The sequence below is a fragment of the Lepidochelys kempii genome, chromosome 25, assembly GCF_965140285.1.
Source record: "Lepidochelys kempii isolate rLepKem1 chromosome 25, rLepKem1.hap1, whole genome shotgun sequence".
In the NCBI taxonomy this organism is placed as follows: domain Eukaryota; kingdom Metazoa; phylum Chordata; order Testudines; family Cheloniidae; genus Lepidochelys; species Lepidochelys kempii.
The window spans coordinates 18346425-18372560 of record NC_136404.1 but is presented as its reverse complement, the minus strand read 5'-3'; the positions used below and the strand labels follow the sequence as shown (position 1 = coordinate 18372560).

At 59.8% G+C, this 26136-nt stretch overlaps 1 protein-coding gene across 4 annotated transcripts in view; it reads right to left on the bottom strand.

Annotated features, from left to right (window-relative positions):
- PDE4C (phosphodiesterase 4C) overlaps window positions 1-26136 on the bottom strand; it is a 113502-nt gene that overhangs the window by 64845 nt on the left and 22521 nt on the right. For 2 of the 4 annotated variants that reach the window (XM_073323652.2, XM_073323654.2), the window contains one exon: window positions 20550-20767. In XM_073323652.2, the coding sequence (XP_073179753.1) occupies window positions 20550-20767 (218 nt within the window). Of the gene's footprint in view, window positions 1-8621; window positions 8714-15749; window positions 16126-20549; window positions 20768-26136 lie in introns of those variants that run through there. The other 2 variants (XM_073323655.2, XM_073323659.2) reach the window with 2 other exon arrangements.

The following is a 26136-nucleotide window of genomic DNA, read 5'->3' as shown; positions in this document are numbered from 1 at the left end:
TTCTCACTGTCCCATTGTCACAGCAGCCGGACGCAGCGACCTGGAGCTCCGGTGAGGTGCTGCCCGGAGCCCGAACCCCAGAACACAACAGCAGTGACAGCGCAGGATTCACCCCCATTCCTGGGGCGAGGGGAGCCCGTTCTCCACAGCTCAGGGGATCTGCTCTCTGAGCCTGGGCAAGCGCCCTCTCCTCTCCGGGCCCCTGTCCCTGCCTGGAGGGGGGTCATCACCTCCCTCCTGCACAGGGCCATGGGGAGCAGAACCTCCCTAAGCAGCACCCACCCAGCTTGGGACATGATGGTGCCAGGCCCGGCCCAGACCCAGCGAGAGCCAGCTCCTGCCCCAGAGAGCCCATAAGCAGCTGTGGGTGGGTGTGTGTGGGGAGCAGGGCCTGGCACAGGGTCGCAGTCACCCTGCAGCACAGCGAGGATGTTTGTGGGACTGCCAGGCCTCGCCCCCTTGCTGTGGGAGGTTTGGGCCGGTAACCCCTGCCAGCCAGCGGATGGGATCACACCGCTTTCTGCAAGACTTTCAGAAGGGCCTTGAGTTCTGCTGTGAGAAAGGGGCTTCCCATTCCCCTTGAATGGATGGTTCTGTGCTGGGTTCTCTCCCCAGAAGGGTGCCTGGAGGGAGCGAGGCCGAGAGCCTGGCCCAGCGGACAGGGCAGGTCACTTTCCCGCACGGAGAGAGCAGCCCCTTGGGAAAACACCTGCTCGGAGACTGTGTTTACTTGGCCTGAGTCACTGAGTTATTTCTGGCTGCTCAGCCTGGCTGGGAAAGCACAAAAACAAGATCAGGAGGCTAAGAGCACATGGAGCCTTGGGAGAGCCGCCAGAGAGCCAGCTGCCATGGCCCAGCTTGGGCGCAAGAGCAGGGCAATTGAGCCTCGGCTGCGTGAGCCAGCCAAAGGCTCAGCAGGGATTCCCAGCCTGGTGCTAGAGGGCACAGTGTCCTCTTCTGTCTGAGGCAGAAGCCCCAGGGCCTGAGCTCAGGTATATCTCCCCAGAACACATGCGGATCACAGCCGCCGGGCCAGAGTCAAGCTAAGTCTGTGCATCTCCCGCCCTGAAACTGCTGCAGGATCAGTGGGAAAGAGCAGAAAAGGACGTGGATTTCTGGAGGAAGGTCCCTGCCCCAGGCTGCTCCAGGGAGTCACCCTTGAAGGCAAGCGATATGGGCAGGGAGAACGCCAGGAGTCCAGACCCATCAACTGCACACCCCGGCCATGCTACTCCACACGGACTCTGTCACGGCCCCGTAGGATCTGAGCTGCAGCCAGCTCTGGAGCAGTCTCTTGGAGGAATCCCTTCGGTGTGCCAGACCCCCAAGGGGGGTCCCACTTTTCCTTCAGGGTAGGCCCCACAGCCCGACCACAGCCTAGACTCAAGCCTCTGGATTGGAGGTCTCCTGGGTCACAGTGTGAGCTCTGCCCAGTGAGCCCAGCGATTTATGACTTTCCCTAAGGCCAAGGAATGGCTCCCTTCCTGGGAGAGGGGAGCTGGGTCCAGCCCTGCCTGCGGGGCCAGACCCGGCTGGGTCCAACTGCAGCAAATCACAACACACAAGGAGAGGCCTCCCCCATCCAGCCTCCCCAGCCCCCCACTCCATGCCTGGACACTGGGCCCTGCTCCCAGAGAGGCTGGGTCTGGCTCAGGATTTTTGCCTGGAAGGGGCCTCCAGGGCACTTGGCGCTTTGCTGCCAGCTACAAGAAGGTCCCTGCCCAAGGCTTGCAATCCCGGACAAGTCACAGCCATGGGTGTCAGAGGGTCCCAATGGGGTGGGCACCAAAAGAAGGACCTGTGTTTGTGGGGGAGGGGTCTGTATTTGGCACCGTGGAGTGATGGGCTCCCAGGATCCACCATGCCGGGGTGCTGAGCAGAGTCGGGGGACTCAGGCCCCTAGGCCTGTGCTGGGGTGCAGAGCCACCAGTGCCTCTGGCATGGCCTGGGGGGTCAGGGCCCTGTGCCACACGCCTGAGAGGGCAGGGCAGCTGGAAAGGGGCCCACTGAATGGCACCTGTCATCTCATGGGGCACTCGTGGGCAGTGACATTGTGACTAAATGCCTGGCCTGCAGGGGTGGGGGCAAAGCTAGTGGGCGGGGAGGGGGAAATCACCCGGCTGCCCCGCCCCACCCCTCAGGGCTAGCTGCTGTCAGGGGCTTGGTGCAGCAGCCCAGGGCAGCGGGCCAGGACTCAGAGCTATTTCATGGGGCTGGCACTGGCAGAGGAATGGACAGTCTGTTCAGAACAAGCAGCGGGCCGGGACACACCAGGGACTGAGCTCTCTTGTCCTGGAGTCATGCAGAGCAGAGGTGAGTGCAGGGGACGCTCTGCACCTGCTCTGAGCATCCCCTGAGCCCTGGGCTTTGCGTCAGGCATGTTCCACGAGCACTGAATGCCCTCGGCTCGTTCCCAGGAGGTGGCTGCCGGCCTGGTCTCTGGGGAATGGCGGGGCCAGGACTGGCAGAGCAGAGCCAAGTCACTATGCCAGGTGCAGCAGTTAGCTGCCAGCTCTTCTAGTGCCGCTCGTGAGCACCCACCAGGCTAATGGAGACGATTGCTGGCTGCTTTGTGGGGCCCTTCTTTGGCTGCTGGCCATTCTGAGAAAGGCCTAGCTTCCTCCAGTGACTGGAGTGTGACCAAGCGGGACTGTTCTTAACGTTTTCTCTGAATAGTGTGGGGGTGCCTCAGTTTCCCCTAGGCAGTTCTTAAGTATCTAGGTGGTGGGGTAAGGGTGTATGATCACTGCAGAGCCCTAGAGGGCAGGTGTGTGCAGGGGTCTGGACACAGACAATGGCCGACACCCTGTTTCCTGGCAACTGATGGCCTGGGCCCTTCCCCCCTGCAAGGTGAGAGCTGAAGGGTTGGAGAACAAAGGAATCAGGTGACCACCTGGCCTGGGAAAGGAACAAAGCCCAGAGGAGGAGGGGCTGGAGGGGGTTTTCAGTTTGGGGCTGGCTGGGACATGGAGTGAAGGGCAGACGTGGTTGTCTGGCTCACTGCCCCCCAAAATGGACCCAGCTGAGGGGTCCCGTTCTCTGCACCTGCAAGCTCTGTTTTAGACCATGTTCCTGTCGTCTAATAAACCTTCTGTTTTACTGGCTGGCTGAGAGTCACGTCTGACTGCGAAGTTGGGGTGCAGGACCCTCTGGCTTCCCCAGGAGCCCCGCCTGAGCGGACTCGCTGGGGGAAGTGCACGGAGGGGCAGAGGATGCTGAATGCTCCGAGGTCAGACCCAGGAAGGTGGAAGCTGTGTGAGCTGTGTGTCCTGAAGACAGGCTGCTCACAGAAAGGCGACTGCCCCAGAGTCCTGACAGGCTTCATGGGGAGCAGTTCCAGAGCATCACCCAGGGACTCCGAGACAACTGGTGGCAGCGGTGGGATGTACTGCACCCCATGGATGGCGCTTCCTACAGTAAGTGACTGGGGAGCAGTAACACGAAGGGGGATTGTCGAGGACCAGGCCTGCTGAAGGCTCAGAGAGGAGCGGTTTCGGGGGGCGGTTAACCCCTGGGAGTGTGTGACCAGCGAGAAGGACTGTGCAGTAATGGGGTCCCCCTGGGGACTGCAGTGAGCAGTCTCAGGGGCGGAGGAGTCTGCAGCTCAACCCTGGCAAAGAGGTGGTGACCTCGAGAAGGGCTGGCACACTAGGGGTTCTCCCTGGAAACCGTGGGGAGCTGAGAACACACGGGCCTGTGCGTCCACAACAACTTCTTAAGGAGATGGCCTGTCACCATCTCCTTAAGAAGGACATTGTAACCCTGTGCAAACAGAGAGGGTTGAGCGTTGGAAAGTTCACCAAAGCAGAGTTAATCGTGCAGCTGGAGGAGGATGACCGCTCTAAGGAACAGATTCCTGACCCCAAATGGGGCTATAGCAGGATCTGGGAGCAGCTGGAGCGGGAGCCAGGCATCACCAAGACTCCTGTCCCCGACCAGACGGGGGTCTTCACGATCGGGTTCCCCATCGGGGGATCGGAGACGGACGGGATTGGAGCTGAGTCTGAGAGAGCAAGAGGACCGTGGGAGACAGCGAGAGCCCGAGAAAGAGCTGCAGAAGCAGCAGCAGCATGAACTGGCGGTGGGGGAGCGGAGAGGCCTAGGGGACCTCCCCGGGGTGAGTGGGGATAGACCCTGGGGGGCCAGTTCCGCAGGGAACCTCGAGACTAAATTGCTGCCCCTGGTTAAGGAGGGGGGGTGTGTGGATGCCACCTCACTGCCTTTGAGCAGGCTGGCGATTTGAACCAAGGGGACCCTGCGGAAAAGGGTGTCTAGCTCCCTTGCTGGGTCCCAAGGCCGTAGACTCCATCAGCCAGATGGTTGGGAATGTGGACAGGCTCCCACTCCTGACCCCAACCTATATGTCTGTGTGGAGTTTCCTGGGGCCAGGCCCCTCAGACCTCCAGTGGGAGCAGAAGGTGATGGTCAATGGGGAGACATTCTTGGGGTGGCCAAAGGGCATGGGCTGCATAAACCTTCCCACATGCGGCCTGTGAGTGCTATCAACCACCCCTGACCTAAGGGAGGGCGTGAAACTGGAAGGGCCTGGTGTAACTCCTACCAAGGAATGGGAGAGAGGCTGGGGCATCCATGGGAACGTTGGTGGCTTCGAACTTCCCCAGGTCACCGGCTAAAGTGACCCCGCTCAGTTCGATCTCAAAGGGGGGAGAGATGTGACGAAGTGGGACTGTTCTTAATGTTTCCTCTGAATAGTGTGGGGGTGCCTCAGTTTCCCCTAGGCAGTTCTTAAGTATCTAGGGGGTGGAGTAAGGGTGTATGATCATTGCAGAGCCCTAGCGGGCATGTGTGTGCAGGAGTCTGGACACAGAGAATGGCTGACACCCTGTTTCCTGGCAACTGATGGCCTGGGCCCTTCTCCCCTGCAAGGTGAGAGCTGAAGGGTTGGAGAACAAAGGAATCAGGTGACCACCTGGCCCGGGAAAGGAACAAAGCCCAGAGGAGGAGGGGGTTTTCAGTTTGGGGCTGGCTGGGACATGGAGTGAAGTGCAGACGTGGTTGTCTGGCTCACTGCCCCCCAAAATGGACCCAGCTGAGGGGTCCCGTTCTCTGCACCTGCAAGCTCTGTTTTAGACCATGTTCCTGTCGTCTAATAAACCTTCTGTTTTACTGGCTGGCTGAGAGTCACGTCTGACTGCGAAGTTGGGGGGCAGGACCCTCTGGCTTCCCCAGGACCCCGCCTGAGCGGACTCGCTGGGGGGAAGCGCACGGAGGGGCAGAGGATGCTGAATGCTCCGAGGTCAGACCCAGGAAGGTGGAGCCAGGTGAGCTGTGTGTCCTGCAGACAGGCTGCTCCCAGAGAGGAGACTTCCCCAGAGTCCTGCCTGGCTTTGTAGGGAGCAGCTCCAGAACATGGCGCAGGGATGCCAGGACACAGAGGCAGAAACTGTTTATCTGCTGTGTCGTCCCCTATCATTTCCCTCCCTTAGGATAGGAGCCTCGGAGACCCTGGGTCAGATCCCAAACCGCTGAACCCCAGCCATGGAGCCACGGCCAGACACGTGCCCCCTCCCTTCCCCCCGGCAGCAGCATGCACTTACAGAGTGGGGCTGGGCAGCATGGGGGTGAGTCCCCTTTGACACAGAGGCCTCCTGGCCTCTTCCCCCTTTCTCCACAGCCTGGGGGCCCCAGCAGAGCGGGGTGGAGGAGGTCCAGCAAGTCTGGTTGCCCAGATGGAGCAGGGTCTTCGTGCGAGAGCTCCAGGTCACCTTCCAGGCCTCTCTGCGGTTTGGGCCACATTTCGTTTTCCAACCTTTTTTAAAAAATGGCTACAGCTCTGTGGCCTGGCTCCGCGCCCCCCTCCGGCCAGCTCGGCCCCCAGCATTAACACCCTGTCAAGGCTCCCACCCATGTCCTGCTTCCTCCTAATTACTGAACACACCAGCCCCGGGGGCTTCCCCAAGCCTGACAGCTCTTCCCCCCCAGAGCACCCTCTGGCCAGGCAGGTTCCGACCGGCATCAGGTGGCCTGCAGTCACACTGGGGTGTCTCCCTCGCCCACTGGATTGTGGGGAACCGAACGGAAGCAGCAGCTCTGCGTGTGGCCCGTGAGTATCTGTGACGGCTGGGAGCAGGGCAAGCCAGCCTGCTCCACGCAGACCTCCTGGCGAGAAGCCTTTTCAGGGCGCCCTGCAGCCCCAGAGATGGACACCAAAGCCAAGGCACTGGACTGTGGACCAGACCGACCCCTCTGTGTCCATTTCACCAGGAAATGGCTCGTCCATCCCTGGGCTTCTCATGCTGCTCACCCTGCCCGACACGCAGAGGCTCCTGGGCCAGGGCAGCGTCTCCTTCTGTGCCCCTCCAGCATGGCGTGGGACCAGCCCCCATCAATCATTCAGTTACACAGGGCACGGTGTGACGAAGTGGGACTCTTCTTAATGTTTCCTCTGAATAGTATGGGGGTGCCTCAGTTTCCCCTAGGCAGTTCTTAAGTATCTAGGTGGTGGGGTAAGGGTGTATGATCATTGCAGAGCCCTAGAGGGCATGTGTGTGCAGGAGTCTGGACACAGAGAATGGCCGACACCCTGTTTCCTGGCAACTGGTGGCCTGGGCCCTTCCCCCCTGGGAGGTGAGAGCTAAAGGGTTAGAGAACAAAGGAATCAGGTGACCACCTGGCCCGGGAAAGGAACAAAGCCCAGAGGAGGAGGGGCTGGAGGGAGTTTCAGTTTGGGGCTGGCTGGGACATGGAGTGAAGTGCAGACGTGGTTGTCTGGCTCACTGCCCCCCAAAATGGACCCAGCTGAGGGGTCCCGTTCTCTGCACCTGCAAGCTCTGTTTTAGACCATGTTCCTGTCGTCTAATAAACCTTCTGTTTTACTGGCTGGCTGAGAGTCACGTCTGACTGCGGAGTTGGGGTGCAGGACCCTCTGGCTTCCCCAGGAGCCCCACCTGAGTGGACTCGCTGGGGGGAAGCGCACGGAGGGGCAGAGGATGCTGAATGCTCCGAGGTCAGACCCAGGAAGGTGGAAGCTGTGTGAGCTGTGTGTCCTGAAGACAGGCTGCTCACAGAAAGGCGACTACCCCAGAGTCCTGACTGGCTTCATGGGGAGCAGTTCCAGAGCATCGCCCAGGGACTCCGTGACACACGGGCTCTGCTGGCGAGAGCAGAGTGGTGGGGCGCAGCCAGGCCTCAGACTACAGCTCCCCAGCCATGGGGTAGGGATGCTCTGGCGGGCTGAGGTCTGAGGAGCTGCACTGGCTGCAGGGCCCCGAGAAGCCCTCCCCCGGCCCTGGGAGGGAGAGGGGTCCATCGCCTTGTGGGCCAGAGGCTGGTTCCCATTCCACAGAGGCCCCTGTGCTCTCGGTGCCCCAGCCGGAACATGGAGTCGCTCTGGGTTAGTCTTCTTTCAGGCCTCCAACTCGCAGGGCAATGGTCTCACCCAGCAGTTGGGGGAGGGGCTGCAGTTCAGGACTCCTGGGTTCTATCACTGCTCAGCCACCCATGTCCTTTTGTGGGGTTAATCCTGCCGACGGGAGGGCTGCGGGCCCTCCACGATCCCTAGAGGAACAGTGCTGGGAGAGGATTCAGGCCAGAGCCGTCACAGTCCAAAGGGCAACCGCGGTTACCTCCTGGCTGGGTCACTGCTGCAGGGCTGGGGACAGCTGTGGAAGCAGGGGCAGCTGAAGACTTGGGCTCCCCCGAGGCCCCCCTTGGAAGCCAGGCTCGGCCGTCTGTCCCCCTGCTCAGGCACCGGCAGGAGGCTGCTGGTCAGCCCCTGAATCCCAAGGCAGAGCTTTGCCCCTCCTGCAGACAGACAAAACCGCTGCTGCAGTGCTTGAAAGCCGGCTGGTACCAAGGGTGCGGCTGGCAGTGCTGGGAATGGGAGCAGACGCCTTGCAGAGATCAGGCTCAAGACCCATTCCCCCGTGGCTCTCCGGGCCTGCACCAGGAGCTGCAGTTAGCAACCCTTTTATTTTCTAACCCACAGGTGACACAAGATCCCTTCCAGGCGTCAGCTCTGTTGTGCTGGGGGGGCAGCATAGATCATTCTTGGCAGACCATCCGGGAGCCAGCACTCAGCACGGTGCCCTGCCGGCCATTTCCCCAGGGCCCTGCGGGAGGCACCATTATGGCTTTTTCCACAAGTGGCTCCTACGCAGAGCTGGGGGCAAAGGTCTCGTTCTGCATCCTCCTCATGGGGCTGTAATCACCAACGCCCAGCGAGCCCACGTCAGAGCCTCACAAGTGGGAATTAAGAGGACTTGGCAGGGGAAAGGGGCTGGGATTGTGTCTTTTCATTTAAGGAGCAATTTCCATGCAGCTGCATCTGCACCAGACACTCCCTTGATTTAAACAAAACATGGGGGGGTGGGGGGATGACAGCCTTCCTAGGTTCTCTGCGTCCCCTGCTATTGAACAACAGCCCTTCCCAGGAAGTGTCTCTAATTTCACCATAATTTATCCCCTCCTAAGACAGGTGCTTAAGGATCATTTTCTTCCAGACTCAGGCAGAGAAACTCTTACTGCACAAAATTCATTTTCTGTTGATAAACAACTTGGCTGTCCCAGCGACTGGCTCAGGGACGTTCACCCCAGTGCTTCCTAGGATGCCCAGAGCGCATCGCTCCCTGGCCGCCGCATGGATGGGTGCTAGATTGTACCTGCCCTGGGCCACGGCTGAGCCCAGATTCCCGGCTTTCAACTGGAACGTGCTGACAATGCCGAGCACCGGCGGCATTTGCATCAGATGGTGCAGAGACCGGTTGAGAGACTGTGAAGCCAGGCAGCGTCCCACTCCAGCAGGGGATTCCGTGGGCGTTTCTATAAAGTCTTTGATTACCCATCATGGAGCAGGGGATTAGTGCAAACTTCACCCATCTAAACGGATCTACCGGAGCCACATCCATTGCACAGAGCTCCCTGCCCTGCACACACGCACGCACGCACGCACGCCCTGGACTTCTGTCCGCCTTCTCTACGGCAGAGACAGGAAAGCAGGGGCTGGTGCCGCAGAGCCTGGCTGGCGCCGCAGAGCCTGGCTGGCTGAGGGCGAAGGCCTGGGAACAGACGCTGCTCGTGCAGGTTCCCCTCGGTTTGGGTCTGTGCGTTTTCACAAGGAAATGGGATGCTGATTAAACAGCGCGCAGAAGAGAGTGTCGGAATAGCTCCTGGGAGCTGTGAAATCAGTGCCTGCCCTTGTTTTAATCAACTTAATGAGTAAATAAACCAATGGCATTAAACAAGTGAGAGCCTTGGAACCACTGGTGTGCTCACTCCCTCCCATGGGATGCCTGTCCACACCCCGGCTCCCCCACCCCACTCCTCAGTTAGAATAATGGCTCCACAGAATGGGCCTCCAGGCTGCACCCCTCTACCACACAGGCCAGAGAATCCCCCAACGATCTGTCGCCAGCCCGAACTTCTGTCTAAGCAAGCGTGCGGCTTTCGGGAAGAGACACCCCATCCCGGGTAGTTCTCTGGGGCAGGGACGCTCCCTTTAGCTTCTGCAATGCCCCTGCAGGAGCAGCACGCACGGCACCAGGCCACGGCGCAGGGAGCGGCCAGCCCCCCAGTACGCCCCCCCCCCCAGCACCTCAGTGCCACAGCGGAGGAATTGGAGGCTGATACAAGAAGAGCGACCAGCCTGACCGAGGGCTCTCAGGGCTGGGGCAGACAGGGATAGTTAGAAGGGGCTACGCCAAGGCGAAGGAAGGGCGACCCGGACAGTTTAGAAATAGGGGAAGGGCCTGAACTGCCAGGAAGGACTGAGGGGGCAGTTGGGTAACGGGATCAGATTGAGAAGGGAAGAATCAAGCAGAACATGAGGAAAGCCTCCCAAGAGACGCAGGGCGCTGGGAATGATCCCTCGCCCCAGGAAGGGGTGGGAGCCCCGGGGCTTGGGACGCTGAGCGCTCCCGCGAACACACACGCGGTGGGTGGTTGGCACCGCCAGGAAACAGACGGAGTGGTCTAAGCGGCTTTGCCCGCCTCTAGTGTCCATGATTTCACGGCCGGCCAGCGGAGGCCTCGGCCAGTGGGAGGGGAGCTGTTTGAGCCAGCGGCACTGCATTAACCGCCCACCACGGCAGGAACTTGGAAGCTCCACCTGGCACAGAGCCACAGGCTTTGGTCTTGCTGCCGTGTCCAGGAAAGAGGCGCTCGCACCTGCTCTCTGCACCAGAGACTCTGGCTTGTTGCTCATTGAGCAGCATGGAAAGGAAACCTGTATCCAGTAACCTGGTGTGGAAGGGAAATTGCCCTTGGGGGGCATCCCATGGGAAGGAAGGTTCGTCATCCTGGGATACTGGAACACATTCCCCCCCGCTGAGGGAAGTGGAGGCTGGGGGGAAGGGGAGGGAGGGGGTCACAGTCTGTGTGTGTGTGTGTGTGGTGGGGGATCACAGTCATATTTATAGCAAACCACCTCCCTGCAGCCGGTCCAGTGTCCTACTCAGTGCCTGCAATCACCGGCTGTCGGTATCGCTCGTGCACGGACTACTGGGTCCTGTCCACTCTACAGTCTGCCCCCGCGCTGGCAGGTCTCGGGCTGTGATTCACACCCACCATCTGCGCACGCCAATATGCCCAGGCTATGAACAGCTGCAAAACACTGCCTGGTGCACCAGGGGCTGGGGGAATGGAACTCCCCGATTCACGGCCCAGTTTGGAAGTCCCTCTCCCTGGCCTGCATCCACCCATATCTATGCAGGGCAGGGGACTCTCTGCCAGCAGACCCCCACACTGGCGCATGCCAGAGCCCCCAGCCATCTACATGGCACCCCTAAGCCCTTGGACTGTGCTTTGCACGTCTGGGGGAGGAGAAGCCCCCATCCAGCCCTTCAGCGAACCCCTGGAGATGATAATACATTGCTGGGGGTGCCCCGATAGTGCAGCTCCTGGGCTGGGGGCACATTAGCAGGAGGGCAGCCCTCACTGAGAGCCCCAGTGCTAACCGGGGCTGCACCGGGAGACTGGGCAGGTCCCTCCCCACGTAGCTGAGCCTGGGGCTGTGCAGGACCTTTGGGGAGGAGGCTGCACTGTGCCCACCCGTATGGGAGCCCTACTGCGGCGCCAGCCTGCCCTTTGGACAAGGTGCGAGGGGGTGGGAGCCCTGGCTCAGTCAGTGCAAAGCGGAGCTGTGGGATCCAGGGTCCCCTTCTTAGGTTCTGTCAGGCACTCACCACTCAGCCCCCAAAGCCATGGGAGATTGCTGCTACCCCGTAGGCTCCCTATATTCCCGGGCACATGGAGCTGGACTGGGCGGGGATGCTGCGGAGACACATGGGGCAGAGCTAAGGTTGCAGGTGCAGTCTGAGCACCTGCCCAGACCACCTCAAGGCTCTTCACTTCCCTTGTTTATGGAACAGAAGAGAACACGAAAGAAGAACTCTCCCCTCCCCCTTTCCATGCAACACACAGAAGCTATTTAAATACAGCGAACTTTGCGTTTACACACCAGTGAGTCAGGGAGCTGGAAAAGAAACGCGGCCCCGTTAACTTCTGAGCAATTTTAACTCAAGGCCGTTTCTACATGAGCCAAACCTCTTCCCCTCGCAGCTGAGTCACTGAGCTGTGTCTGTCAGAGGAGTTACCTGTGTCTGAGTCATAGCCAGCCAAATATGGGAAATTAGCTCCGAGGAAAACCCATATTCTTGTAATGACTAAAAAGATGCCACGCTCTCAAACAGGGTCCCCAAAGGACTCTCCCCCTGTCACCAGCCCCTGGCGATTTAGCAGGTTTTGCTCTGGAAGGAAGAATCCCTCTGGAATAGCCCCAGACAGGAAGTTTAGCTGTTGCAAATCTATACTGGAATTGGAAAAGGTCCAGAAAAGGACAACAAAAATGACGAGGGGATGGATCAGGTTCCATAGAAGGAGAGATTAATAAGAGAAGAACTCTTCAGCTTGGAAGAGGCGACAAATGGGGGATGTGCTAAGGGTCTATAAAATGATGACTGGTGAGGAGGAAGTAAATAAGGATGCATAGGCACCAACTCCATGGGTGCTACGGGGCTGGAGCACCCATGGGGGAAAAATGGTGGCTGCTCAGCATCCACCAGCAGCCCCCTGGCAGAACCTCCCCCCAGTGCCTCCTGCCTGCCACGGGACCCCACAGATCATCGCCTCCCTCCTCCCTCCCCCCTCCCAGCGCCTACTGCCCCCACCAATCAGCTGTTTCCCATCGTCAGGAGGTGCTGGGTGGGGAAGGAGCGAGGGCTCACCCTGCTTGGGGGAGGGGCGGATCTGGGGGGGAAAAGGCAGGGCAGGAAGCAGCAGGGCAGGAGTGGGGCCTTGGGGGAAGAGGTGGAGTGGGGGTGGGGCCTGGGCGGAGCAGGGGGGAGCACCCCTGGCAGATTAGAAACTCGGTGCCTATGTAAGGAAGAGCTATTTACTCCTCGTAGCACAAGAACCAGGGGTCACCCAATGAAATGACTAGGCAGCAGGTTTAAAACAAACACAGGGAAGTATGTCTTCACACAACGTGCAGTCACCCTGTGGAACTCTTTGCCAGAGGACGGTGTGAAGGCCAAGACTATACCAGGGTTCAAAAAAGAACTAGATAAGTTCATGGAGGCTAGGTCCGTCAATGGCTATTAGCCAGGATGTGCAGGGATGGTGTCCCTAGCCTCTGTTTGACAGAAGCTGGGGATGGATCACTGGATGATTCCCTGTTCTGTTCATTCCCTCAGGGGCACCTGGCACAGGCCACTGTCGGCAGACAGGACACTGGGCTAAATCGACCTTTGCTCTGACCCAGCGTGGCCTCCCCATGCCACTAGCAGAGCCCAGGGAGACAGAGGAGCACTGGTCGCCATCACCCCACATGGGAAATGACATTTCAGTTTAAAAAAATTGAGGCTGAATCCAAGTTTGAACATGAACCCCCAGAGCACCAGCAGGCCTCTGGGAACCAAGGCCGTTCGTCAGAATAGGGAACCCGCTGTGATCTCAAGGCAGCACATGCTGAGCAGCCGCAGCGAACGATCAAAGGCTGACAGGTGACATTTTTCACAGACTTGTTATTTGAAATTCAGCGGAGAACAATCTGAGCAGCTGGGTGCAGTTACTGTGTGTCTGGGGTCTGAGCTGGGACCAGGTGCGATTGGACCCGCAGTGTCTTCATCCCGCTCCTTCCTGACTGTCCAAGCAGCACTTGGAGAATCTAACCTCCAGGGCAACTGTCAAGAGGGCAAACACAAATCCCACTTATTTTTCAGTGGCCACTTTAGAGTCACCATTCCTGCCATGACACCTGCTCCACTCCCATGTGCGTGCGACTGGCCAGAAGTGCAGGCCAAGTGAATCCCTGTCAAAAGGCAAAGGAACGTTGGTGGCAGATAGTGCGCAGAGGTTGCCAGCAGGCCAGGAAAGATCAGCTGGGCTTGCAGAGATCAATAAAACCAGAAACCCCTGGCCCAGAAAGGAAAGTGAGAGGATCATGCGCCTCACTCCCACCCTGCCAACACACAGCCAGCTCAGGCTAGATCCTGCTTGATCCAGTTACATTGTAAAGTCCCAAGTGACAGAGCTGCCCTGGCTTTGGAAACCATCCCACAGCCTGGAGCCCTTTCGGGCTAGTCACTTCCACCCCATTTCACCTCACGGCCTGTGCATCTACACTGCAATGTGAGCCCATGCTCAGACTCCGGCTTGAGCCCCAGCCTCTCTTCCATCCACACACCAGGCTGTCTGATGTGGGCTAGGAAGCCCTCAGGACCTGGCAGAGGGGGTGGGTCCAAGCCAGAGTCCCATGGGGACTTGGGTCCAAACTTCATCATTTTGCAGGGTGGATGCAGCTCAGGCCAGGTCCCCAGACTCGTGCCCTGAGTCCACCAACACTATCTCACAATCCCCTGGGCCAATGTTCCTTGGCCTGTCTATCCCAAGACTGGCCAATCATTCCCAGGAAATGGAAGCCAACCTCTGGTTCGAGTGCAGTTGGAAAACAAAACTCCCAGCACCAGGCCAGGCCTGTGCTAAATCCCAGCTCATGCTTCACCGTGGCCACTGCTTTCCGCCCCCCTCCCCCCCACCGTCCGTGGAGAACCACCCCCCTCTGCGCTGGCCAGAACCAAGCAGGGATTGCCCAGGATGGCTGGGTCAGACGGCAGGACTGTGGCTGTTCCAGAAAAAGCCCTGCTCAGTCAGCTCTATCCTGGCGCTGCTTGTCCTTCCAGCTCTGCCGAGCAGGGCTGTGCTTCTCCAGCCATCTGCTGGGCTCGGCACCCAGTGGAGCACAGGACAAGGACCTCTGCTCACCCTGGGCTGCTTCCTCTAGGACTGTCGCTCCTTTGTAAACACGGAGCCCCCCTGCAGAGCAGGGGCAAGGCCATCACACCCCTGGCCTGAGGGAGAAAGGTTCCTGTGCACCGAGGTGTCAGGCTCAGCTCTCAGACCAGGAAATGCCCCAGCTTCCAGTCTGCATGTCTGCGGCCAATTTAATCCCCACGCTGAAGCCCTGCCACTTTTCTGGAGCGATGTGTGGGTGAAATCCAGCCCCCTGAAGCTGCTTCTCAGAAAAGAGGGTATAAATACGGCAAGTGCCTAGCTAGCAATGCCAAGCGTATGCATGCTGGGTGATGCCTGGCTTCGCGGCCAACACAGCAAAACTCTCATTGACCGCAGTGTGGCCAGGACCTCACCCACGCAGCCCACCGACCTGCCGAACAGACACAGACTCGGCCCAGGACCAGCATGGCAGCTAAGGAAGAGACAACTTTAGCCAAGCCTCCAGCAGCCTGAAACCAGCCTCTCTGGAAGAGGATTTCCTGGCAGATGCCCGTGCAATGTGCAGATGGAGGGCGTGGGGGGGGAAGGTTGCTAACAGACAAAAATAATGACACCCTTTGCTCCTTCCTAGGAGACTGATCAGCCTGATTAGCTGATTTACCACAAGACTCCGTGTTTGTGTTGCTGGATACACAGATTGTAAAACAGAACAAACAAACCCAAACCAGCGGCTGCTGTTTACAGGGCCGGCTCCAGCGCCAGCTTTCCAAGCAGGAACTTGGGGGCAATTTGGATTTTACCAGCCTTGCAGCCCCAGAGTTGAAGGGTTTGATTCCAGCCCAGCTGAGCCACCATCAATCTTCCTCACGCAGCAGAAACAAACGAAATATTCTAACGCGGCCGCCGAGGAATTAATTTCTACAGGGGCCCTCGTTTGTTCAGTCTGACACAGGTTCCCTCCGAGCTCGCTCCGTCCTTACTCACCCCAGTGGGAACGGGGAGACAATTCCTAATGACCAGCCGCAGACCCGGACCTCGCAGCTGGCTCTGGACTTTCACGGGCAGTTCCCGGCTGCGGGGTGACACATTGTCCCGGGGCCGCCCGCAGCGGGGGAAAGAAAAGAGCGGCTGGCTCTGGTTTTTCTTGGGGCTTGATTTCCTCCCAGGGCTTTGGGTCTCTGATCTGGGCAGGGGCTCTCCGGGGCTGGCCCTCCCAGGCCCCGGGTACCATTCCTTCCACCCCCACTTATTCAGATCTTTGTCCGGGTGTAGCCCCGCTCAGAGCCCCTCGCGCGGGCTAGATGGGGCTTGGCTCACCCCCAGCTGCCCCGTAACGCCCAGCAGCCAGCGAGAGCCGAGACCCCAGCCCGGCTCGGGCATTACGCGCGCCTCAGACCGGGCCGGCTGCGCCCTGCCCCTCAGCCCTTGGGCTCGGTACCAGCGCTGGGAAGGGAGAGGGAAGGCGGCCGAACCCGGCGAGGCGGACTCCGGGACACAGAGACGCTTAACCCCTCGGTAACCGGGGCTCCTGACCCCCCAGCCCGGGGCGCGGCTCTTACCGGCGCTGCAGGGAGCAGGGCCAGGACATCCTGGGCTGCCGGAGGCCGGGCCGGGGCGCGCCGTCCGGGGCGCGGCGCTGCAGGTACCGCTCGGTGTCGGAGTGGAAGCGCCGCTGGACGCGGATGTGGGTGCGGGGCTGGCGCCAAAGGTGCTTGGGGGGCTTGGCGGTGCCGGCCCCCTCCCGGCTCAGCTCCATGGCTGCGGGCCCGGGGCGCTGTTCGCCCCTCGGGTGCTGAAGCGGCTCCGAGCGCGCCGGGAGCCGCCCACGGAACCGGCAAGTTCCTGGCGGCTGCGGGAGGACGCGCGGCCCCGGCCGGAAACTTTCCCGGCTGCGCCCCGCCGGCCGCCCCGGCCCCGGCCCCTTCGCCTGGCTCCCCGCCGCCGGGCTCCGCAGCGGCTGCAGCGCGCTCCGAGAGGCCGGTTATATAGCGGAGCTCGGCGCAGGTGCGCTGGGGGGAAGCGCTAACCCCGCCCCGTCCACAGCCGGGCGCGGCCATCCCCGGGGCCTCGGGCCGGCAGCGCCTTGGCGGGCCGGACTGGAAGCTCCGTGGGGCAGGAGCCGCTGGTCCTGCCTCCACCCACCAGCGCCGGGCCGCCGGGTCACGGGCTGCTGCTTTCCCATGGGCCATGGCCCGGGGGGCCCTCTGGCCACCCTGGAGGGGCCTGTGGGGAAGGGGCGGGGGCTGCTCCCGGGTCAGGCTGGGCCCCCACCATCGCTGCCAGGCACCGCCCGCCATCAAGGGACAGTGACACTTTTCAGTGGGCCAAACCCCCTCCCCCCCCAACCAGGACCCCTCTGCCAGAGACCCCCGCACCGGGCCTGGTAGCCGGGGCACTGCCAGGAGCTGGACAGACACTGCTGGTCGGTGCTCTAGCAGGGATGGGGGAGATGCGGGGCCAGCAGGGATGGGGGGAAGGAGAGATGTGGGGCCCTCTGGCTGGTATGGGGGAGGGGAGATGCAGGGCCCAGAGGGCTGGGATCCGGGCAGCAGCCCAGTTGCTCTCACACCCACTGCATTGGGGGGCTGGCGGGTCAGAGTGCACTGGGGTCTGTAACTTCCATGGCGAGAGGTCAGGGCAGGGCAGAGGGGCCTCGGGAGTAGATCATGCTGCTGTACCCCCTGCCCCGTTGGGCCCCCTGGGCAGGGCCAGGCTGCCCTGCTCCTGCTCCATCAGCCATGCTGGGCCTGGCCTCAATTCAGGAGACCCTCGGCCCCTGCGAAAGGTTGGGACATGCCCTGGAGAGCGAGGCTCAGGCAACGCCAGCCCTTAGCTGTCCCTCGGCCAGCGCCCGGGCCCTGCCGCCCCGGCCTCCACAACACCCACCAACCCTGCAAGTGTCCCGCAGACTGGCAGATGCCAGGTCCGGTAATGTGAAACTTCTGTGAAGTCTGGGTCTGAAGACGAGCAGGTGCAAACCTTTCCCCATCGGGGCCCATGTCACAGCATCCCCAGGCAATGCTCTGGAACTGCTCCCTGCGAAGCCAGGCAGGACTCTGGGGAAGTCTCCTCTCTGGGAGCAGCCTGTCTGCAGGACACACAGCTCACCCGGCTTCCACCTTCCTGGGTCTGACCTCGGAGCATTCAGCATCCTCTGCCCCTCCGTGCGCTTCCCACAGCCTGTCCGCCCAGGCAGGGCTCCTGGGGAAGCCAGAGGGTCCTGCCCCGCAACTCCGCAGTCAGACGTGACTCTCAGCCAGCCAGGAAAACAGAAGGTTTATTAGACGACAGCAACATGGTCTAACACAGAGCTTGTAGGTGCAGAGAACAGGACCCCTCAGCCGGGTCCATGTTGTGGGGCAGTGAGCCAGACAACCACATCTGCCCTTCACTCCATGTCCCAGCCAGCCCCAAACTGAAACTCCCTCCAGCCCCTCCTCCTCTGGGCTTTCTTTGTCCCTTTCCTAGGCCAGGAGGCCACCTGATTCCTTTGTTCTCCAACCCTTTAGCTCGCACCTTGTGGGAGAAGGGCCCAGGCCATCAGTGGCCAGGAAACAGGGTGTCGGCCATTCTCTGTGTCCAGACCCCTGCACACACCTGCCCTCTAAGGCTCTGCAATGATCATACACCCTTACCCCACCACCTAGATACTTAAGAACTGCATAGGGGAAACTGAGGCACCTCCACACTATTCAGAGGAAACATTAAGAACAGTCCCGCTTCGTCACACTGTGTCTTGAGCATTGTTCCGCCCCGACCAAGGTGCGGTGCTGTGCTGCCCCGAGAAGCAGGCTGGGCCCATGCTGGGCTCCAGGATTTCTCTGCTCCTCTCTACCGGAGGAGTGTGTGGAACAAGGGCAGGACCCCGAGCCAAAGCCCAGTGTGGCCAATGGGCAGACTTTGGGACTGGGCCCTACAGGAATTCCCACTCTGCACCTGAAGAGCCACATGCCCCTGACGGACCAGCACCAGATTCTTGCATGTTCCCCCAAAGCAGCTTGCCACTGGCCCTGTTGGGAGCCATGCATGGGCTGCTGCAAGGCCAAACGCAGAGACGCTGGACACAGCCTAGAGCTCTGGGCTCTGATTAAAACACAAGCAACATGGCCAGACCCAGTTCACTGCCAGCCAGCAAAGGCAGAGGCGTCTGGTCCTACAGTCAGCACCAGGCTCTCCGAGACAAATGTGCAGAGGCTGTGGTTATAGCTCATTGTCTGTCCTATGCCCCCGAGCAGGCCTGGCAGAGGGGCATAGCACAGCGGGGCCATGCAGAGAACAGAGGGAGGAACGCGCACTGCCAAGAATCCACCTCCCCTCACATTGGACTTTCATATGACAGCAACTGCTGTCTGGACCAGGAGGTGAAGCCCCCTGCCAAGAGGGACTAGATCACGCGTGGGGAAGGCCTACGGGGCCAGGACAGGCACCTGCTCTGTCTGAAACAAAGCAGACGCCTGGTCCTCCGGCAGCGGCCGCATGGGCATTGAGAGCATTTGCTTTATGCAGCGAGGGTGGGAACTGAAACCTCACTCCCACTGCCGGGGTGGGAGCCCGGCCTCCCTCAAGTTGATGGGGGGTTTGTCACCAACTTCAGTGGAGCCAGGATTTCACCCCACACTGGTCTCTCTGGCCCTGCCAAGTGGGACTTGCGGCTTGCCAGTGGAGGGGCAGGGGATGGTGCCATCACACCTTGGTGCAAAATGGGGAAGTGAAGCCAAAAACCACAAACAAAGCAGCCTTGACCGAGAGGGCAGAACCACCCCAAACACCCTTTTTTCTAGCCGGGTCCCCGTCTGGGGAGAGCAGGTCACCAGTAGCATAATGTACCCCCAGCTTGGCTCTGTGAAAAGCATCCCTGGGGGGCTGGTCATTCCCCATCAGCCCAGTGAAAAGCAGCACGGATCCAATCTCGGCATCAAGGCCGCGCTGCGGGGCAGGGAGGCGATGCAGGGCTGCTGCCGCTTGTTTTTCTTGCCACAAGAAGAAATTAACCCCCCCCCCCCCCGAAACGTGCGTGAGGCAGGGAGGTGCCGGGCTCCAGCACAGAGAAGCAGCCAGAGACAATCTGCTACGACGGAACCGTCACCATCAATGTTGCCGGCGAGGAAGTTAAGAATGTGGAGCTGGGGGAAGGCGGCGTGGGGCTGGGCCAGTGGGACCACAGGCAGGAGGGGAAGAGTGCTCCAAAAGCAGTACCCCTTCCCCGCCCCCCCTCCGGGGCATCTGCTCCCTCTCCCGGCCAAGTTTGAAAACTGAGCATGAAATATCTGCCGGGCTCTCTGCGAGAGCGGACTCAAAGCAAGGCAATAGATGTTCGGGAACACATCTGTGGGGAATGAATATCAAGTAGGTTAGCCAGTCACTGGAGCCGGGAGCAGTGCCTGGGATGGGTGCCAGGCTGCTAATGAGCAGCAGAAGATGGAGGTGCCGCTGGCCCGAGGGAAGGAGCAGGCCTCTGTTGAAGCAAAAGGGCCCCCAGGCTTGGTGGTGTCACCGTAAGTGGGCGGCCAGGGGGCAGGCTGCAAGCATCACCCTGAGCTGCTCTGGGAGTGGCAGCTGTGGCCTGGCAGTTTGCAGAGTGCGTCCAGCGGGTGAGTTCCTAGCGTCCTGCAGGGGCTCCTTGGGGAAGTTTTGCCGCAAGACCAAGATTTCTGGTTTAACGTGCTGTAAAATCCACACAGCGGCTCTGGGTTCACTTCAGGTGCTGTCAGGAGCTCTGCGTTCCCGAGACAGAGTGAAGCTGCTGGGCCACCAGAACGCTGTTTCCTGAGCAATGGGACTGAACGCGAGCCATGGGAACCAGCCCAGCCCACCGGAGATGCCCACACAAACTGCAGGAGGCATCGAGGTCCCTCCGCTTTGCAGCCATTTCCCCTCCCTGTGCCTCTCTCTGACAGAAACCCATTAATAATGGTCCCTGCCGCACACACACCCGCCCCGCACTGCACACCCCCGGCCTCCCCATAAGCTGACACCCCCCCTGCTCCACCACCACTCCTCCCGGCACGTTCCATCTCGCAGGTCTGCAGAGCTCCAGGTACATTCACCTGTTCCCTGAAGCAGCGTCACTAACCGTGCTGGGAACTGGGGGGTCCAGGCCTAAATCCTGCTGGCTCTATGGCCCCCGCATAAGGCTCCCCAAGCCCCCCATGAAGCAGATGGCAATGGGGGAGCTGGAGCCCTGATGGGCCTCTCTCCACCTCTCTGGGCCTTTCAGCAGGTAGGGCCGGCAGCATGGGAGCCTCCCCAGTCAGTGCAGAGAGCTCCCCAGCTCCTCCCATCAGGAGGGGAGGCCAGGCTCTCCTCAGCCCGGCCGGGAGACCTCGGGGAGCACGGGGCCCACCAACCGCTCGCCTTACCGTAGGAAGCCAGGCTCCTGGCCGCTGCTCGGCCTGCTCTCCTCAATGGTGAACACGACCCTGGGGCCCTCTGGCTCTGGGGGCCTGCTGGCCTCGCTGAGCACCACATGGCGACAAGCCAGCGGTGGCAGCAGTGGGGTCCCCGAGAAACGCCGCTTGATGGCATTCACATGGGGCGCTGTGCTGCAGTTGCCGAGGTCCGGGCAGTCTCTGGATTGCTGTGGGGAGAATGAGACTCATCAGCTTTGCAGGGAGTGACGGGAGCTCCTGGGCTGCGCCCCGGCCTCAGGACCAAGCCCCGATGGCACAAGGCACCTCGGCTTCCAGGCTGGATTCCCCAACCCGCTGCTGGGCTGGATTCCCATGCTTGCCCCAAGCCCTGCACAGGACTTCGAAGGGGCTGGATTTTCAGCAAGTGCTGAGGAGCCCCTCAAGGGCCATGCTGGGCACCCAGACTTGGTCACTCTTGACAATGAGGCCCCAGCACCCTGCTGACAGCGGGCTCGGAGCCAGACAGCCACAGGCCTGAAGCCCAGGCTGCAGCACCTGCACAGAGGAGCAATATAAGGAATAACCCAGCATCGCCTTTGCCAGAGCCCCAGGGCAACTCAGCGCAGTCCCTGCCCCTGCCTGAGGCCCCCTCCGTCCCTCAGCTGGCTGCCAAGCTTGGGGAATTCACCCCGGCTCTGGCTGGTCTCTCCAAGGACTGGAGTGACCGACACTACGGGCTGTGCAGCCTGCTGGGGGCACCCAAAGCTGGACTGCGGTGCTGGGGGCCTGGGGAGTTCCCTGCGTGGCCCCCCCTTTGTACTTCTGTGCTTCCCCTCCCCCACCCCTGCAATGCCCTGGAGCGGGTGGATTCCAGGCAACCCAGCAAGCCCCTCCCTCCAGGCCCACCGCTCCCTGGAATAACTCCGGAAAGGGCTCCCGGCTCCTCTTTGCACTAGGGCCCCTTTGCCTGGCCAGAGCCCCAGGCTGAGGGTTATTCCTGCGTTCCAGCATGGAGCAGCTCAGCCCAAAGAAGAGCCGCAAACACACACCTCAGCGGGGCAGGATAATGCCCCCCCCATGACAGCCACTTTGCTGGAGTCAGACGAGCACAAGTGACACCCACAGCCAGCAGCATTCTGCATGTCACCGCTTCGGGTGCGGGACGAGAAACTCCGGAGCCCTGGGACAGCCCAAGAGGCTCTTCCCCCGCCCCCCGCCAACCCACCCCACAGCTGACACCCCACGAGCCCTGGAAGGAAAGGGGGCAAGCGCAGGAGTGAAATCCAGGCCCCCCCAGACAGCTAAGAAGTGCGGTGTGCCACCCCCCAGCCTTCCTGCCCAGGGCTAACGGGCCCACCCAGGGGGCTTGCTTGGCCAGCTGCCCAGACCCGGAGAGCTGCGTGCTGGGGACAGGCCAGGCCTAGACTGAACTGAGATGGGTCTGTGCAGTCCAGCCCTACAGACAGACAGGGCCGGGGGGGGTGGGGGTCGACAACATTCAGCCTGGGGCTTCGCTGCAGGGGGCAGGGCTGGAGCGGCAGACTGGGGAGAGCCTGCGGGAGGAACGTCGCACGTAGCCTGAGCCCAGCCTGCTGGAGCTGGGAAGCAGAGACTGTGTCTTCCTGTCCCTAACCCCTTCCCCGGCAGGGCGACCACAGCCTGGCTCTTGTCTGAGGATCCTCCACAGCACGGCACACGCCGGGGGGCAGCAGCAGCAGCAGCAGGAGCCTGGCTGGGATTCAGTTCTGGAAATGTTCTCCCCCCGGGTCCCCACCTCTGACGTGCCCCAGCACAGGGGCGAGCTGCGATGGGGTGTCCCCTTGGGCCCGGGAGGAGGGTCTCAGCCACAAGACCTTGGCTTCAAGGGCAGGCTGCTACTGCTGCCAGGGAGCCCAGTGGCCTCAGGCTAGTGCCACCAGTCTCATGCCCGTGGGCAGGGCATTGGCAGCTGGGAGCTCTCCATGGTGCCACAACAGCACTGGCCCTGGCAGGCAACTGGCCCTTTGCACACGAGCGGGTGCAAGACAGACCCAGCGCTGGGCAGGTGCTCACCGGGGGTCCCCCCGTGGCCTGGCTGCGCGGTCTCTGGGGGCAGCAGGGGACGTGCCCCAGCAAAGCTCAGCCATGCAGCTCAGAGCAGCACCTTTGGCTCCATGGGCCGATGCGGTGCTGGAGCTGGCCTGCTTCCAGCCCCACGAGAGGGGGGCTCACTGGCTTGCAGGGGAGAAGCAGCTGCTCAGATGCACTTGATGCAGCTTCTCTGCAGGCGAATTGATGCCAGCTGATTGGTCTGGACAGCTGATAATTAATTATCTTTCTTTGAGATTCTCCCATCACTTCGACTAATTAAAAAGCCCTCTCAGAATAAATTGCATTTCCAATGAATGCAGACAAGGCTCCGTGGATTGATCGCAGGCTGTCAGCCCGCACCAGCAGGGCCCAGCGACTGGATCTAGGGTGCATGGGTTAGCCCATGGAGGGGAGTGGGGCAGAGATGGGGGCGGGGAAAGCGGGGGTGGCTCTCACCAGAGCCTGTTCTCACTCCTGGGCCGACGCACATGGCCCCAGATCAAACCAAGGGGCAGTGAGGGCATTTCAGGAGAAGGGGGCACAGCTGGCCTGGCAGCCAGGGCTCAGCCATACGCAGGGAGGGCATGCTGGGGAGGGGGCAAGCAGTGTTTTCCAGCCTGGCAGCAGAGCTGCTTGCCCCGGGCGTGGCATTGCTCTCCCTGAGCAGCAGGTGCTGGGGAAAGCGACACACGGCCCCACGTGGAGCTCTCGGGGTGGGGGTATACTCAGTGCTGCCTTTGGAGCTGGAGAGCGGGCCCCAGGGAGCAGGAAAGGGCCATGGGGGGGGGGTCTGCTGGCTTAACCCCCCCAGCCTGAGGGAGCAGCAGCAGGGGGAGCCCTCTCCTGGGTATGGGGTGGAGTTTAACCTCCCCCCACGCCAGCTTCGACTCAGCCAGACTGGGAATCACACCCACACCCTAGTGCCCGACTGAGCCCCTGGGTGCAGGCAGTGCAGGGCACTGGTGACACCTGCTGGCCACAGTGGTTCTCTGCCAGCTTGCGGGTCCCCTGGGCCTCCACCTCTGCAGGGTGCCCTGGGTTCCTGATGCAGGTTCAGATTCCCAGGCCAGAGACGGGCCCCCAGCGATTCCTAGGGCAGGTCTGGGAGAAACAGCCCAGCGTGACTGTCAGTGCTGGAGTGAGTATCCGCTGTCTGGCGCGGTACATTGTTCCGGTGCTTAATTACTGCACTGGTAACAATTCACCCCTTATTTCCACACTGAACTGCTCTCGCTTCCACTTGCAGCCAGTGGTTCGTGTTAGGCCTGGCTCCGCTAGTGTGGAGAGCCCAGCACTAAACAGTCATTCCCTGGGTGAGACTGATAGATTCGGATCCAGTTGCCCCATAACCTTCTCTCTGTTAAGCTAAGTAGCTTGAGCTCTCTGAGTCCATCACTCTAAGGCAGGTTTTCTAACCCTTTAATCCTTCTCGTGGCTCTTCTCTGAGCCTCTCCAATGTACCAGCATCCGTTGTGAACTGTGGGCACCGGAACTGGACTCAGGATTCCAGCAGCAGTCACAGCAGTGCCAAGTACAGACTCTCTGCTCCTACTCGAGAGTCTGTTTGTGCCTCCCAGGGTCGCATTAACCCTTCAGGCCAAAGTGTCACATGGGGAGCTCATAGTCAGAGGTCTTTCTACAACAGCCCCCAAATCTGTCACCCCGCTCACTGCTTCCCAGGATAGAGGCTCCTGTCCTGTAGGTATGGCTGACACTCGTTGTTCCTAGATGTACACATTTCCATTTAGCCATATTAAAATGCACATTGTTTGTTTGCATCCACTTTACCAAGTGATCCAGATCACTCTGAATCAGTCACCCGCGTCTCCAATTTTTGGGCCATCTGCTAAACTTATCAGTGATTATTTTATGTTTTCTTCCAGGTCATTAATAAAAGTGTCAAACAGCACAGGGCCAAGAACCAATTCCCATGGGACCTCACACCTGATGGACAATGATTGCTTATTCACAATTACATTTTGAGACCTAGTACCAGAGTAGCAGCCGTGTTAGTCTGTATTCGCAAAAGAACAGGAGGACTTATGGCACTTTAGAGACTAACCAATTTATTTGAGCATAAGCCATAACTCACAAAAGCTTATGCTCAAATAAATTTGTTAGTCTCTAAGGTGCCACAAGTCCTCCTGTTCTTTTTGAGACCTAGCAGTTTGCCAGTTTTAAATCCATTTAACATGTGCCATGGTAATTTTATATCATTCCAGTTTTTTAAATCAAAATGTCCTGTGATACCAAGTCAAACACCTTCCAGAAGTCTATCACAACACTCTTACCTTTATCAACCAAACTTGTAATCGCATAAAAAAACAAAAGGATAGCAAGTTAGTTTGACAGGACCCTGTGACACAGTAGGGGGGGTGGGGGAGGGTTGACCTAGGGATGTGGCAGGGGAGTTTCATTGGGGATGGGAGACCTGAGAGCCTGTACCCTGAGCTGGGGGGGGGGGAGGGAGGGAGGTAACACCTCTGCCCGGGAAACTGGACAAAGGCTGCAGGAGGGAGCCTGCTGTGGGGGGGTTTGGTTTCAGTTTTGGGCTGGGTGGTGGAACACAGGGAATCCCAGGGCTGGGGTCTAAGCTCCCTGCCCCCCAAAAGGACTCGACTGAGGGGTCCTGGTTGTACCCACAAGCTCTGTTTTAGACTGTGTTCCTATTGTCCAATAAACCTTCCATTTTACTGGCTGGCTGAGAGTCACAGTGATTCCCAGGAAGAGGGGTGCAGGGCCCAGACTACCCCACACTCCGTGGCAGACCCATTTGACATATACCCATGTGGATTTGCATTAATTAGATTACTTCTTCTCTAATTCTTTACTGAGTCCCATATCAGCTGCTCCATTATCTTGCCCAGGATCGATGTCAGACTGACAGGCCTATAATTACCTGGGTCATCCTGGTCACACTTTTAAAATATTGGCACAACATTAGCTTTCTTTCAGTCTTCTGGAACGTCCCCAGTGTACCAAGACTGACTGAAAATCACTATTAACGGTCCAGAGAACTCCTCAGCCAGCTCTTTTAAAACTCATGAATGGAAGTCACCTGGACCTGCTGGTTTTAAAAAGTCTGGTAGCTGCTGTTTAACATCCTCCTGAAATGCTAGTGGAATGGAAAGTGTGTTATCACAGGATATTACTACATCAGCTGGTTTTTCTTCCAAATACAGAAATATTTATTGAACACTGTGACAAAGTGGGACTGTTCTTAATGTTTCCTCTGAATAGTGTGGGGGTGCCTCAGTTTCCCCTATGCAGTTCTTAAGTATCTAGGTGGTGGGGTAAGGGTGTATAATTGTTGCAGAGCCCTAGAGGGCAGGTGTGTGCAGGGGTCTGGACACAGAGAATGGCCAACACCCTGTTTCCTGGCAATTGATGGCCTGGCTCTTCCCCCCTGCAAGGTGAGAGCTAAAGGGTTGAAGATAAAGGAATCAGGTAACCTCCTGGCCTGGAAAGGGACAAAGCCCAGAGGAGGAGGGGCAGGAGAGAGTTTCAGTTTGGGGCTGGCCGGGGA